The sequence below is a fragment of the Aphis gossypii genome, chromosome 1 (assembly GCF_020184175.1).
Source record: "Aphis gossypii isolate Hap1 chromosome 1, ASM2018417v2, whole genome shotgun sequence".
NCBI lineage: Eukaryota > Metazoa > Arthropoda > Insecta > Hemiptera > Aphididae > Aphis > Aphis gossypii.
In genome coordinates, this window is record NC_065530.1 from 5,449,065 (window position 1) to 5,466,579 (window position 17,515).

The 17,515-nt window shown below is 24.6% G+C and overlaps 1 protein-coding gene across 2 annotated transcripts in view; it reads right to left on the bottom strand.

Annotated features, from left to right (window-relative positions):
* Positions 1 to 476: 476 nt before the first annotated feature.
* The window catches only part of LOC114129186 (frequenin-1), a 120,218-nt gene continuing 103,179 nt past the window's right edge, over positions 477 to 17,515 (bottom strand). For both annotated transcript variants that reach the window (XM_050197388.1, XM_050197387.1), the window contains exon 8: positions 477 to 1,118. In XM_050197388.1, the coding sequence (XP_050053345.1) occupies positions 915 to 1,118 (204 nt within the window). In that variant the 3' untranslated portion in view covers positions 477 to 914. The remainder of the gene's footprint in view (positions 1,119 to 17,515) is intronic.

The window sequence follows — 17,515 nt, forward strand, 5'->3', positions numbered from 1 at the left end:
TGTGTTTTTGAAAATAAACACATCATTTGTATGTTAATATCTATTTAAAACCTAAAATTTTAACTCCCACGATTAATTTCAGTTTATCTATGAGTATGAATTACAATTAAAATTGGTTGTATAACATTTACTTTTTATAAAAAATATTTCTTAAGCGAAACTGCAATATTACTTTTTAAAACGCGAAAAAACCTTCTGGGAGTATAACTAAAAACAAATCATACATTGAGCGATTCACAATATCGGTTTAAAGTAAAATTCATATTATTAACAAAGCTACTTAATAGTTTAACGACTAGAAAAACGTAAATGTTATCTACCAAATTATTTAAAATAAGTCTTCCGTAAAATACAAACTATTTGAATAGTAATAATATAATAATAATAATAAAAACAGTTATTTTTATAGGTAATAAAACAAATATATAACGAAGTTACAAAGATTAATGGGTTTAAAATAATTGTGCATAGATCGGTTGAATTTATAGAATGTATATATATTTATATTTATAACTATATAATAGTGCTTACAAATATAAAGATTTTTTTTTCACACAAAAATTATTAAAATTGAATTATGTGTATGCATATGTAGTACATATATATTTATATAGGTATAAAAGCATAATACTGATAATACCTAATATATTATATATACGTAAATACTACATATTATTATTATACTGTACGTATAACCACTAAGGTGGATAAAATTAACCTTAATTTTTCATAACTATAAAGTATAACTAAAATATGAGTATAAGCTTAGTAATTTACATATGAATTCTTAAAAATTTTTAAATTTATAAGAAAAATTACAATATTATTAATGTATAATGTAAAGAAGTCAAAAAATTAGACACAAAAATATAAGTAAAAAAGTCAATATGTAGAAAAACTCTCATCCGACAGACTTATGTGGTGGCTGTTTGGGGAGCTGCAGCATTGTTATGGTCTCCTCCGAGTGAAAGTGCTTGCACAATTCTCGGATCCGCCTTGCTTCCCTCCCTGAACTCTTCCAGCGTAAGTTTGTCATCATGATTTTTATCCATTTGATCAAATATTTTATCTACTCGTTTTTGTGGGGTATTTTCGTCTTCGGCTTGGGGTTGTTGACCCTGTAAACGATAACAACAAACAAATTAGTCAAAGCATTCTATACATTGGCACTCTACAGAATAATATGACATCTTCAAATTTCGAAAAAGATACTTTCGTGCTTAAAGTAGGCACGATATAATATGTATTATAATATGCGTTAGAGCAACAAAGCCGTTACGTGACTTTTACCGATAACGAAATGGTACTTAACAATGCATTATCATGTTTCATTATATTACTCGATCTTGTCAGACAGTTAAATTTATTTTTATGAAATACAATATGTCTATCCATATAGGATATTCATAAATACCATTATTTTTAATAATATATATTTACATTATTTTGCGTTTAAGTTATTGTCAGTCGAGTCATTCAGAAATGTTCAGAAATCATGCAGAAATAAAACATTTTGGCCTGACACGATGGCTTGTCTATAACTATAGACTTAAGAATTATAATATAATTTTGTTAATACTTTAATTAGTAGTTCCGAGTACGGTCCAGACGCTCTTTAAGTATTTATTCGATAGGATCTCTGCTTTCTGCATTACATAACGAATTGATGACATAGACCTACTATCTATTTGGCTACAGTTATAGATTATGCAGAGTTAGTTAATAAAATTTAAAATTACAAAGTTCCACGAGGATCATGACTTCTCATTTGTTTATTAGTTCATTTTATGTGCAGTACCTATAGGTAATTAAAAAGCTTTCATAATACCTTTATTTTGTATAGTGTAGATTTAATACAAGTACGAGACGTCGCGCGTCGGTGATGAAATATACGCGTACACCTACTTAATTCATTAACGTTGACCAGCGACCAACAAGAAAAAATTGAATAGCCCACAAAGCACCTACATTATGTATCAGAAATTGAGATTAACTCATATTTTGAAAAATTATTTTATTTTATCAATGGTCTCTCTAACTATAGCTGAGGAAAAAACTGCTACCAACCGTCAAAGCCGTTGAAACATTTTCAGTGAGCTTAGAATCAATTTTTGAATGCAATAATATAATATTATTGTTTTTCCAATGTTAATATAAGACATTAGTTTACAATCATGTGAGTCAAGTTATACAAGTGTTTAAAACCCAGTTTCTTTTTGTTTTTTTTTCTTTAAATAAGCTCCGTATTTGTGTGAATAGTGATTGTACTATAGTAGAGAGGTCTGGAGATTACACTTTATAAATATTTGCGAGATTAGAAAATTGAGTCTCGAAAAATAAGGTGAAAAATAAGTTAAGTAACAGAAAAAAGTTGTAGATAAATCGAATGTCAAAAAAAATATACTAATATCTAGTAATATTTATTAGAAGACAAATAAATAATAAGTATATTTTATATTTATGGTATAAATTATATAAATAATTAATTAAAACTCATCTTTTATTATAATACTTAAATCAAACTCAAATTAACTAATTAATATTAGTACCTATCGAGTACTTTCGAGTTAATAACATAATATAAATATAATAAAATCAGTAGTATATATATATATATTATATGTATAACAATCGAAGGTAGAAGCCCATTTTTACTCAACTTACCAACAACTTATTTTTTCATGGAACTCAATTTAGTCCTTTCAAAATGTACTCAAATTATCTCGAACTCAATACATCTAGCCCTAATATTTCAACTTTGCTTTCAAAATATTTTACATTTCCATTTAAAAAATGTATAAAGACAATATTATATTCCGTACTTTTGTTAGTATAAACAATTGCTTACAGTAACTTGTCGACAAAATTAAATAAACCTCAAGATCATGACATAAAATCGATAATATGTTTTATGGTCTGATATAAAACATATTATATTATAGATTTTATGATTACCAGAAAAGGGAAAAACTGCTGTTTTTTTTTCAAACAAACCACCAATGACACCAAAAATATACTTGGTGGTGAAGACAAAAATCATTGAGTTTTCATGGTCGGCAACGTGAACATTACAGAGCTCCCTGGATTATATTATATTAATGGATTTCCGCCTGTTACTGGACTCGTTAATTCCTATATTTACCATAGGACGTTATAATATATAATGTATACAAAAAAAGTTATATTTACAAAAAAAATTGATACTGTGTCAATTTATGTATAGGAACAAGTCCATTGAAATTTAAAATATTTTTTTATTTTTTTAAAAAAAATTTATTTCAATATAATGATATGTATCATTGATCATGTCCAAACTCGTCTGAAAACACGGTTCAGAATACATTTAGTTTACAATCAAGTATACTGGAAACTAGTTTGAGTCAAACACAATTAAAGTGTTTTTCTTCAGAATGTAATAAAATGCAGACAGCACGCAGATTACAAATATATATAATAAATAATTACAAGTTCTCAATTTTATTAATTTTTAAAATATATTATTATTTAATTATCAGGACTGGTTAAAAACTTTTAAAAATATAAATAGCATTATAGTTATTATAATCTCAATTTTAAATTCATATGGAACTATAGAATTATCATTTTAACTCTAAAAGTTTAGTGTTTTGAACTGTCAACTATATTTGGTGACAAGAATTTTTAAGAGGAATTCAAATGTTTCAATTATTGAAGAGTAATATGACCGTTTGAAAGGGTTATCTATTGTTATTATTGCCATATCAACAATTTTAATTTCTGTACCAACTATCAGCATTAGAGTAAATGGTCATAATATATCATTTAGTTATTTTTAAAACATTGAACTTAATAAGTGAATGAGATAAAAACAATCTATACTTATATCCGTACACAAATTAATGACTTAGATATTAGCATTGTACTTGATTGTGGTGAAATAATTTCGAAACATCGAGTACAAATATCATAGACTTAATCCCCTTACAAATTGTGATTTATATTTTAACGTGAACAGTTAGGGGCCCAGTTGTTAGTCACCGACTTATTAATTAAAAGTTAAATTTCCCAATTTACTGTTATTTTCTATATCCTTTAATTTTTACGTATCTGCTTTAGTCATATAACATAATATACATGTTGTACATTTTGTGTAATTAATACAGAAACAGTTCCAGGGGAGTGCTAGGGCTCAGGATCCCCTTGACATATTATTTCTCCAATTTTTTTTATAATTCTACAATACTGATACTAATATATTTAAATTACAATTTCACATTGCTGTTACAATGTATGTATTAATTAGTCGGCAATTAATTTATTAGATTGATTACCTTTACTATTATTGCAACATTTTTAAATTAATAATAAAGTATATTATATTTTAATTGTATTTGTAATGTAAAAAAATTATTGCCTCCCCCAGATCTTTTTTCTAGATCCGTAACTGATTTACTACAATGTAATAAAATCGTGTTCTACCCACTAACGGTTATTAATATTATTTAATCTTTTTCTACAATGATAATTACGGTATTCTGTTTGCATATGAATTTGGTATATCAGGAACAACGTTTACCAACTTTTATGAAATACCTCACAAAGCATAGAAGGCTATCCGTTAGCTAAGACACTATAATTTATTAAACGCACAGAAATTGTACACTTATAATTAAAATCAAATTTTATGAAAAACATTGAACTAATCAAAAATGAAATCTATTGGGTCGTACCTATACGTAGTTTTTAAATAAGTCATTTTGCACGGCGTCGGAAAAATGAACAATAAGAGTGAAATGAAATCATAGTATAACATTATTATACAGGATGCTAACATTTCAAAATAGACGATTAATAAAATTATTTATTGCTTATCGTATGAAAAAATTACAACTTGTAACATAGATAGGTAGTGTATTTAATATTACATTTATAGTTATTATAATGCGGTTACTACATAGTATAACATGTTGTAGCTTACAATATTAAACATTTTAATATATTATATAGTTTATCAATTAATATAATATTTTATGTTATTAAGGCTCTACTCTATACACGTTTCTACAAACTATACGAATGCAGAGGTTGCGAATTCATTTCTGAATCCAACATCGCAAAATCATGATCATGGTTTTTGAATTATAATAAACTCGCTCCGTTTATTACCGGAAAGCAATAGAGTAATAAAAAACTAATATTATACATGCATATTAAATTATTACGTTTTCGTAGTGAATAGTGATACTTTCGCTAAGCAAATGTGATCATAATAGATGTTAATGAACTGTCTTTGAAAAATAATTGCGATTACAGCTATATGAGTTAAATACTTTTATTTGAGGGCCGCGTACAAAAATTAAAAGCTTTAAGTGGGTTAAAATCAAATTTTTAAACTAATATCATTTTGAAATTTAATATTTATATTATAGTATGGTAGATATGATTTACGTTAAACATTAGAGGAGGTTTATTACCTGATAAATTATGCACACGAAAGCTTTTATAAGGAGTGCAAGTGATAACAATTTATGGGATATTATTATAGGTACATATTTCTATATTATTCATTGTCCTTCAGAGGGCCGGTGAAAACTGGTTTGAAGGCCACAATCCCCTGTATTATAGAATTACACTATAGATACCTATACGTATAATAACTATATTTAGTGTTAACAGCAACTTTGTAAATAAATGATAAATTTGGGGGAAGTTTGAAATAGTGTTTCAGAACTGTGTACTATTTGCAAATGTTGGTTCAAAGTTTTGATTAAAAATAGATGGATTTATTTATTTGAATATTTTTGTGACTGTTTTACTTTTTTACTTATATTTTATTGTTTACTGTTCACACTATAAATTTTATAAAGTTTTTTTTTTTTTTTTATTTGTTTTACAGTTAAAAATAAGACATTTGAATAAAACATTTTTGTAATTATTATGATTAGATGATTACACTGAATTTTCTAAAATAAACAAAATAAAAAAGCGAAATCGCGGCCTTTAAAATAAAAAAAAAACACTACCTTACCATAGTAATATAACATTGTTAGCGGCAGTTAAATAACTACTGGCGTTGTGGATAAAATTGGATTTATCTAGCAAGAATTTTCAGATTGGATGTCATAAAAATCAGAAGTTATGTTTAGTGAATGTTCAAAGTACCAATTCAAAAATGTTTTTTTTCTAAAGTATATATAATATATATCGTAAGTTATTGCCGGTTTTGCAACTATAATCACACTGGTAGACGTTGAACACTTTATTTTAATATTTAAATATAACCTAAATTTTAAATCTATGGTTGGTTATTTGTATTCACTAATGATATTTAGAATAGTAAACCCACATGTCGTAAATGTTTTTTTCAATTTATGAGTATAATTAAATTCAACAAATATTAAAACTATGTATTATTATCTTATTCCTTGAGTTGTATTTTAAGTACCTTACTATGTATTCCAAAATTTTTATTTATTTATTATTATGTATTAAAAATCTAAAATAAAGTAAAAAAATAAAATTGAAAGTATACAATTTTTTCTATATAATATAAAACATCTGAAAATGAATTTAAAACACTATTATATATAGACTTAAAGTACTGCTGTAGGCTATAGTTGTTACGATAAGGTCATACGAAAATAATAAAATATTTAATATACTAATTATTTAAATTTGTCCGGTTTTTTAATTTAAACATGGACTAAGATACCGACGTATAAGATCTAAGTATATAGTTTTAAAAATGTTTTTTTTTTTTTTTTTGAGAAAAAAAATTGGTACACGTTATGAATGCTATTTTAATTTTTTTATCGATATTCATTATCATCTAAGGTAAACTATATTTATACTCGTTTTTTTTTTACACGATTAGCTTAACGATTCTATAGCAGCAATTATTTGTGTAAATTTTAGTTTTTTTTTAAACGAGGATTGAGGAAGTATAGGTAAATCAGTTTTTATCGTTGAATAAAGTAATGCGTATTTTTTTCGAGGGAAAAAAAACTATTTCTTTCTTGTTTTTACATAAAACTACATTTATTATTTTTACTGTGCTTAACTTTTTTGCATCTATAATTGCATAGGGAATACGATTAGAACAATACAATTTTCTATATTTAAGTACTATAAACAACAAACTATCTTTATTTAAACTTTTATTAAAAGTGAATGGTCAACAATAGTTTTATAGATTTTATGTTTATTAAAGGTATTCTGATTATCTCTTAACTATTTATATACATATATAACAATTAATAGTTAAAAATGTATTAATATATAATAGTATATTAAAGACTGCAGGTATCCTCCATTTTATTATATGTTATTCACTTATTATTTTTTATTCACTATTGTAATTTATTTTTTATTGGGATAAATCTACTTCTATATCTCTTCCCAGGATAAATCTAAATTATAATCAAAATTTATCAACAAAATATGATGTAAATATACTGTAGAATTAAAAAAAAAAAAGTATAAAAGATAAATTTAGGCAGTAAGGGTGAAGATGAAGCCCCGCACGTGTCTACTTGGCATAACATTATTTGGCCCTCTCCAAGTAAAAACATTAAAATTACGTCTATACATTCCAGTGATAAATAATGATACAGATAATCCATAATATTATTAATCCCATTTTCCAAAATGAATGATGCTTCTAAGGACAATGGCATAGGGTCTTTCCAATAAAACCCATTTCACATGAAATTAAATGAATATATTTTTATTTGGATTGAACTTTATTCTGTTACATAATAATATCTATCATAATTAATGACGATACACAAAAAAATAACGTTAATGTTATAATATTATTGTTATTATTATTATAGTGGGTAGTTAATCGATCATTTTTGTATGTTTGTAGTTACTAGTTATAATATATTTTATAAATTTATTTTCGTAATTCACTTTTAATGTCATTAAAAATGTATTCATATATTTAATCAAATCCTTCAAAAGATTAAACAGTTTTTTTATTTTTGGTGTTTGGTCAGCAGTAGGGTTTAATGTTTTTATATTTTTAGTCTATCACAGTGTCACTTATTCATCATATTGAACCTGCTCAAATTTGACATGGGTTACATTAACTCATAACTCTTATTCTAGTCGAACAGTATCTTACAAGTCACGTATAAGATCGTTTAGTTCGCACGTCAAGTGTCACAAAATAGCAATATTTGGCTAAAGCTTAGAGCTTTAAGTTTGAATAGTCACAAAGTATAATTTATAATCTTGAGTATTAAAACTGACATTTGATTTATAGGTGGTATAGTATTCAATAATGTACCTAATGTTTTTAAATCAATTTTATTGGTTTATAATCTATATTGATATTAATTAAATAAAAATAAATGTGTTAAAATGATTCAATTGTAAACATAAATATCTAATAAGTATTCATTTTGAGAGTAAAAAAGAAGAAGAAACTTATTTTTGATAGTTATAATATGTTTAAATTAACATTTATGTAGATATTTTAATAAATGGTGCCATATTATAATAGATAGAAATAATTAAAATGTATTCATAATATTTATATTTATGAAATTTAATTGAAAATATGAGTTAGCTTAAATGTCATTATATTGGCAAGAAACATGTTTGAATGCCATTATAAATATATTTTACATTATAGAGCTTGCATGGTTTTTTATAACTTCACTCAATCTTAATTGAATTATAAGAGGTTCGTTGTATTATTATAATATATATAGTTTTTTTTTTTGAATATTCAAGATCAAATTGTACATACAGAGTTATTAAATTTGTAATAATAATTTATATTATTTAATGAAAGTAAAAAACGTAAAAATTTTAAATTATGTTTTATTTTTTTTAAATGTAAAAATGTGTTCGTGTGTATGATATGTAATACTATAAAAATACAATAATTTTATTTTACCTATATTAAACTTTTATTATACGCGCACTGTTATTACACGAACCACAGATACTACAATAGGTACACACTACACAGTAAAGACCTTGTAAATATGTCTACCATTAAGTTCCTACCAGCCATACATATTTTTCTACCTTCGTTTTACAAACTACATAATAATATGTTGTTTAATTAAAAAACTATGCAGTTTAACAATTGTTATTCAAACTTATGAAATATTTTTTTATTTTTATAATTTAATTATAGAATTGTTATAACTTATTGTTTATAGTTATGGCTATTAATAGATACGACCTTTTAAATTCTGAATAGTCTGTTTATTTGTTAATTTTTTTTATAGGTATTGTATAACTTGTGCTTTATAAATATATAATTATACAAGGAATTCAGACAGTTCGTTAAAAAAACAGTTGCTAAGAAACTATTTATTTTTAGATTTTTTTCAAAATTCTATGTTTTCGCATTCAATAGATAATGATTTGTAATAGTTTCTTTATCTTCCAATTAGTGATATATCATCCCGATCGTATTTCTTTGAGTGCCTTTAAATTATACATACTTATTTTTCTTACTCGTATAATCATGCATTGCATTTACGCATGTTTGTAGTACTGTTTAATTTCAAATAAAAATGACCTATACAGACATTGAAAATAATAAACCTAGACTTTTGGTTGATGATCATCTGCTTTATAATTTATTTATTTGATGGTGAATGCAGTAACAAAAATAAAAATACCAATGCAGATATTAAAAAGTATACTAAGAACACGATGAATTATGCATATCGGGTATAGAATAATAGCAACAACTATAGGTGGACACAAACAAACTGTTTTTGCAACTCAAGTATAAAAAGAAAAAATCTTGCAATATTTAAAAGTAAGGCAAAAAATGCTGACTTAACTTAATAAAAATTTATTTTACTACAATAAACAAACATCTTATGATTTTATTTAGAATTAAATATACAAAATATGTTTATTGTTGATAAAATATACTTTAACAAAAATACTATTAACAAACTATTATTAATAAATTGATTTTTTTATACTTTAATTATGTTTCAATAATTATTTGATGATGTATACTAACTTCCTAAGCATAAAACTTTCATTTTAGGTTTTTTCTGAAATAAATTCTGAGTATTCAAAGTTATAAATTATAATATTTAAATACTCATTGAAACAATACTAATTAACTTAGTGCACAAGGACTATCTATTCAATTCCTATCAATCCTATCTCTTCTATGAACCCTTCAGTTACTGATGTATCGGAGTGCAGTATTTTTTAGTCATTATTAGTTCACAGTTCATTATAATTTTGAACGCTATCCAACAATAATAATACGAATAAGGCAAAATTATCATTTTTATTTGATTTTAAGCACGATAAAAATGTATCATAGTAAAAAATATTTTTTTTTCTATTCTTTGACATAAAATACATTACATAGGATCTAAATAATATTACTATTTTACTCCACATTAAATTATATATAGTATCCAGGGACGTACCTATACAAGGAGGAAGTATAATAGATTACCCCGTAATTTTTTTTTTTTAATATTTTATGAAATAATACGTTTTAGAACAATCTTAAAAATATAATGCTGTTTCATATTCATTCATCATGAAAAAAAAAATATTTTATTTTAATTTCATATTATAATATTATAAATAGTAATAATAAACGAATTTAATATAAACTATAACTAGTATAACAGCTATTTTTCATACAGTGCAGTATATATATACCTATTAAATAATACACGACACTACAAATATTATACACAGTTATTAATCTGTCATTTTTAATTTATTGGCAATTAGATCAATCGATCTACCAATTGTGGATTTGGTATGCTTAATTTCCATTTAGAATAATTTATCTTTATCGATCAGGCTAAAAATTAAACTTTTAATTTGCAATGTCTTGCCATACTACATTATTTTTAAGATTATTGCTTATAAGATAATTTAAAACCATGACCTATAATAATTTTATTTTTTCTGTATTATAAAATATAAGCTACAAAAATACATAGACTAGTTTTTTTTTTACCGATCCCACAAAAAGATGAATGGATGAGAATATACGTATCTGGTCATACCTACTTAGTGCTCAGTTGTAATAGATAATTTATTATCCGTTTTGTATATTTTATAGTAATGGATTGGACTACTTTTACACTAAATTTGTATTTTAAAGCATACTAATGAGCGTATTAAAATTACTTAAAAACATTTTTGTCTTCAAAATGTAAGGTATTATAATGTAATGAAATTGTTTAAATTTAAGAACATGCGATATTTCAACAGATAGTAAGATAACAAATAATATAAATTAAATTTGTGTGAACTTAAATTATGATGGTTGTTTTTAATACAATTAATAGATACTTAAAAACAAAACAATGTAGTTGTTATTCGAGTATAATATAAGTAAGGAAATTACATCTTCTACTTTTGTATATAACTTACAGTAAATTACACTTTGAAAAATAATATTTTCAAGTATACATTTTACTTAATATATTAACATATTTTTTTTAGAAAAAGTTCATGATAAAATAAAAACATATTTTGGTGGTTGAAAAGTCAATGTTCCATTTTAAATATATGAGAAAATATTTTAAACTAATAAAAATTTTTAATTTTAACATGGTTATGAAAAATAATAATTGCATTATATTGTTTTTTTATTATTAACAGTTTAAAAAAAAATGAAAATGAGTTGAATAAATTGGTTTTAGATGTTGATTTTTGTTGATTTAAAAATATTTTTGTAGTAGTTATAAAACTATGTACGGCATAAGTATCATATTTATTCTTTTTACATTTTAATATTTTATTATATATAAGATGCGGAAATTTATTGGAAATCGGTGCACATAAATTATAGACTATAGTATAGCTATTTACCATGCGTTTGATAATATAAGTACTGACTTTGTTGTGACTAGAAAAACGTATAATGCAAAATATTATTTGTTGACTGTTTATACTTCCATTTTATAAGCTTTATAAGTATTATATTTTCAACCAAGGATTTTTAAAATGTATGGTTTAAAAAAAAAATTCCCTATATATATAACCGTGTATTTTTTTAACATGTGATTCTAATCATTGTCAAGTTGAATGTGATAGCAGCTCACTCCAACGTCAACCTACGTACGAAGTAATACCTAAGTGTTCTTAGGTTCTATCTTCTATTCTAAGTTTTATTGTTGAATAAAATTACACATAGGGTACCTACTTAACTATAAAAGCTAACTTAAACAATATTTTATTATTATTATTCGAAAATTGCGGTTTAATATTATATAATACATCATTTAGATCAAAAATATAATTCATGCGAATTGAAGTAAATACTAAAATAATTTAATCGTTGTAATATTATTTATCAGTTATTATTGTATTTCTGATTATTATTTAAACCGCATATTATCAAAGCCTTGACGTTGTATAAACTGGTATTATATTATATCAGTAAATCAACGTATTGCTAATATTTTATAGATTTGTATCGAACAAAATTAAAATATAATATTACTTAAATGACGTCAATTCTTAAAAAAAAAACTAGTATAATTTACAATGTATATACTATTCTACTCGAATAATAGATATATTTAGTAATACACGTCTTAATATTGTAAATATATATTTGCAGTTGATAGTACATAATAATGATGCCATAATGGCCCTAGCCGCAAACTTGAAACAGCTGTTATTCTATTAGGTACTGATATAACTAATATAATATTAAGTAGATATATAATGTTATTCTCACATAGAATTATCTTCTATAAAATATAATATTATTATACAGATATAATATAGTGCTATAGCCTATATATTATTGTACCTTAAAGAAGAATTTAAGGTAAAAAATCATAGATTTTAATTAAATTTGATAGAATTATATACGTAAAACATATGAATATAAATTTCAACATTTGTATTACGCAGTTCGTGAAAAATAAAAATAAAGTTTATTATTATACGTGTGATCACTAAGAATTTAAATATTTTAAATATTCAATTTATCATTGGTATATTTTATAATATAGGATAGGATTATATTACAATATATTATAATAATTAACAATTTTGGGTAGTTTTAAAAATTTTAAACATTACATGAAATATTTTGAAGGAAACTATTTTTTATAATTATCAGCCGTTTATTGCAATATTATGTGTACATAGATACACACATTTATAATACGATCTTGTTAAAATTATATTTTCGTATTATATTTGGTAATTTTGATGTTTTAATCTAAAAATGATTAGTATTAAACGTAATTGTCATGATAAACTACCAGTATAAAAGTAATTATAACACCTATCTATAATATTACATAAAAATATCATTTGTTTAAATGAACAAAACCACCTATTTAGACTCAATATATTTACGAATTCAAAAATATATATTTTTAGTTGAGATATTGATGTGAAATGGAATAAATATAAACTTAAAACATATTAATATATTATGTACTTATATATTGTATATTTTAGGTAAATAAGTATGTACGTCAGGAATTTATTTTAAAGTAAATACCTATATAGTTCAATTTTAAGACCACTGTGTACTCGTATATGATAAATAACTAGAAGTTCTTAAAACGATTTCTATTAACGTTTTGAACATTTATAATAGGGTTGTTATAATATGATTATATGAGTAATTGTAGTAATTAAAAATTAAATAAATAAAACCACTTTAGTACATTTGAAAGCATGTAATTAACATACATTTCGTAACGTAATGATTAACTACTATTTGAATATAACGTGCGTTTTATTGGTCTTGGAGGTATTGTTAACCAAGCATGATGTCGAGATAATTATCACGTCTTTTTTCGAGCCTATTAATCTAAAGATGAATAATTTCAGCATTTTTCATTTTGTTTTGTACCTATCATGTTGTAATTAATACACGGAAAAAAGTGAATTGTGATTCAACACATTTACTATTGGTTTTTGGTAACTTATATAGATATAAATTAAAAGAGAAAATATATTTGCATTTAATCAAGTAAATCACCGTACACCAGTCTTACAATTTTCCAATATATTATTAAACTCAATTATGTATTGGTAGCGCTAAAATCTTTATGATAAAAACAACAAGTCGATAAAGAACATTTGCATATATAAATAGAATATTTTATCACCATGAACATGGAATTATTTAATTGAAGAATCAGTCGGTACAGTAATGAAAGAACAAAATTGTCTCGGAGAGTTAAAAATTAATAGCAACGTAATTTAATCAAAATCGACTTAACTAAAATAGTCACCAAATAAGCTAAGGGTTATATTTTTCAACGACGACAGAGGAAAAACAAAATTAAAACCTAGCCCAGACGGTCGACATAATACATATGACGTCACTTATAGAATCCAGACATTTTAAAAATCTTATTCAGCTTTTAAATTAAACAGTCCGACAGTGCCACTTTCGTATTATTTATTGTACTTATAATATTTTGAAATCACAACTAAAATAATAAAACAAATTAATTTCATGGAAGATACTCGTACAGAACGTGACAAATTTTATATTACCTATAGATGTAAAAAAAAGTATATATACGTGGAAATAAAATACTTTTAAAATGTACATATACATTGAATCAAATAAATAAATTTAAATTAAACTGTACGATAAGTATATGTACACTAAATTAAAAATTTGTTTGAACTAATGATGTATACGAGTATATAAGAAAAATGAGTTAATTTTGCAGGATTCTTGTGGTGACGGGAGTGAAAAAATGTTATGTACATATTATAGAGTATGTATGTACGTATAGAGTTGTCGAAAATATTGTAAGTAGTTAAAAATCCTAATCAGAGGTAAATTATTAGAGCTACACATCATAACATTTCTTTTTTAATTTATTTGGACCAATTTCACAATATTTGTTCATAAACTTTAAAATGATCATCCATTAATTTTTAAATGGACGAATAAATTATACATTAGTGATACGCATTAACATACTATTATTTTTATTTTTATTCATTCATTTGCATGTTATATTGTTTTTATATCAAGTTACATAAAATATGAATAGATACCTATAATTTTCAACTGTTCAGTTTTTAAGTTTTTAAAATCAATTTAAATAGATGAGGTTTGTATTATTCTAAATTTTAGAATCTGAAATAAATAAGAACTTTGAAATAAAAATAGGATAGCCACGAGTTCACAACACGTAAATAAATATTTAGAATACAATTTCAAATATTTGTGTTATGTATTTTTATTTTACGAATTTTTTAAAATGTATATATACGAGTAATATTACTACTTATTCAAAATATTGTATAAACCACTAAATATATCTTGAAAACTTTTTATATTTGATTTGACAAGTTATTAAATATATTTATAACTTATTACCTAGTTAATAATATTAATGATAAATTAAATAAAACTTAAACTGGAACAAAAACGTGAAGATTTGGCATACATTGACTGACAATAGGTATATTGTTATACACATAATAGGTATAAGTTGATTATTTTATTATTTATATAATAATATTGTATAGTTAAGATGAACGTATATATGCATGGACCTTAAACGAATTGGTTATATTTTATTCCACTTCACTCCCTTCATTTAACTTTAAAATATTCATAAATTATAACTAATCAGTAAACAACTATTTATACTGGTTTTATATTCGATTTTATAAAAATATATATATTTTAAAACAACGGATGACTATGTATAATACAGGATAATTCAAAATTTATGATAAGTAATTTTATCATACAATATCGTCGTTTTTACAGCGCGCGAATTCGCGATTTGTCCAAAATCTATTTTTTTTTTTTGCGAAAAAGTATAGGTTTACATTAGACAGAATTTCTTAAGTCTATTCCCTCCAAAATAAAATTTACGAATAATTACAAGTAAAAAAACCAATTCTCATTGTGAATTTTTCTCCGTTCTGATATTATATGATAAAATACGTGTGTTATATAAATTTTGAATCTCCCTATCCGTGGTGAAAAGTCACGAAACACGTGGTAGAGTCGTGTTATTGTGGAAATCGCGATAGCGAAATGACGGACTCACGTGTCAATAGTCAACGATAAACGACGAGTAGTCGAAATCCAAGTCCGAATCGCCGTCGCCGTCACCGCTGCCGCCGCCGCCAGCGGAATATGCGGCGTCCGATAAAGTGCGCGTATAGGAAGAGAAGAGCCAGTCCCTGTTGGCCACCATGCAACTATACAACACCAACTCGAACGCGGCGATGAAATATAACACGTTGAACACCATAACCGCGGCGGTCAGCGGATCATCGCGACTGAAAACGCGGTGCTACGGTTTGTCCGTCAATCGGCGCCGCACACACAGTCGTTGAACTCTCCCACCAGTTTTCGTGTTTTTGGTTTTTGTCTCGTTCCCTACCCAACGCCGAGCGACGTGTTTGCGCTCGCAACCACTTTATCCTTGTGTTATAATATTTATAATATTATATATTATATTATATTATAAGGTAGGTATATTAATTTATATTCACGTAATACCATCCGACGCGTGTATACATATGATATTATTATGCTATATGTATTATATGTTATATCTATAACCATAATAATATTATAATATGTTTTGTTCGCAACGAAATAAACGTACACAATAATAATAATATAACTTTGGTACGTAAAATAGATACGTTATAGCGATATATCATTATATTTATACTCAAACCAGTTTTCTGTTTTATTTTTAGAAAATGGAATTTTTTTTGTTCGAATTATTGTTTACAAGAGAATCCTTAACAAAGAATTTTATTTTAATATTTTTGTAATATTTTACTGTACAGTGTTTACGATAATATTGAAACGATCATAGAATAACGTCGTTAGGTATAAACTTTAATTTCGTTAGTAAGTTTCTAATTAAATATTATTTTTGTTAAACTTTAAATAAACAACATCGTTAACATTTTAACCGCTAGCGTGAATATTACATTAATAGTTAATAGTTTCGACTACAAAAATATTATGTCAGTTAGGTACTAATGTAACTAGGTATTCAAAGTATAATTAGTAGAATATATTATATAGTTTTAAACATAACAACGCGTTTATAATAATATCACTGACTAAGATGAAATTATTCAAAAAAAGCTGATGATTTATATTTATACCTTAACCACCTTAAAACGCCAATATTATAGATTACGCTAATATATTTTAAAATATCAATCATGTATAATGAAAATTATTTTACATACTACGAATATGTGTTATTAGTTTATTACTTATTGCGATTTCAACTGATTTTTAGTTAGGTATACGGATAGTTTCTGTAGTTTGAAAATACTTATGGAATGTATTCGTGAACTACACTTCGCCAAATTATATGAGAATTGAACCCATAAAAGTAAATTTTAACTAGTTTCTACTGTTTTGTAGCATATTGTTTTACCCAACCCTTTATAATTACGGATATATTAATACATCCACATTTTACCTCCTTCTTAAAAGTTATATGTATGATAATAAATAACTAAATAACCCATATAGGTACAATGGTACATATGTATATTATTTTAACTAACTATACAATACAAT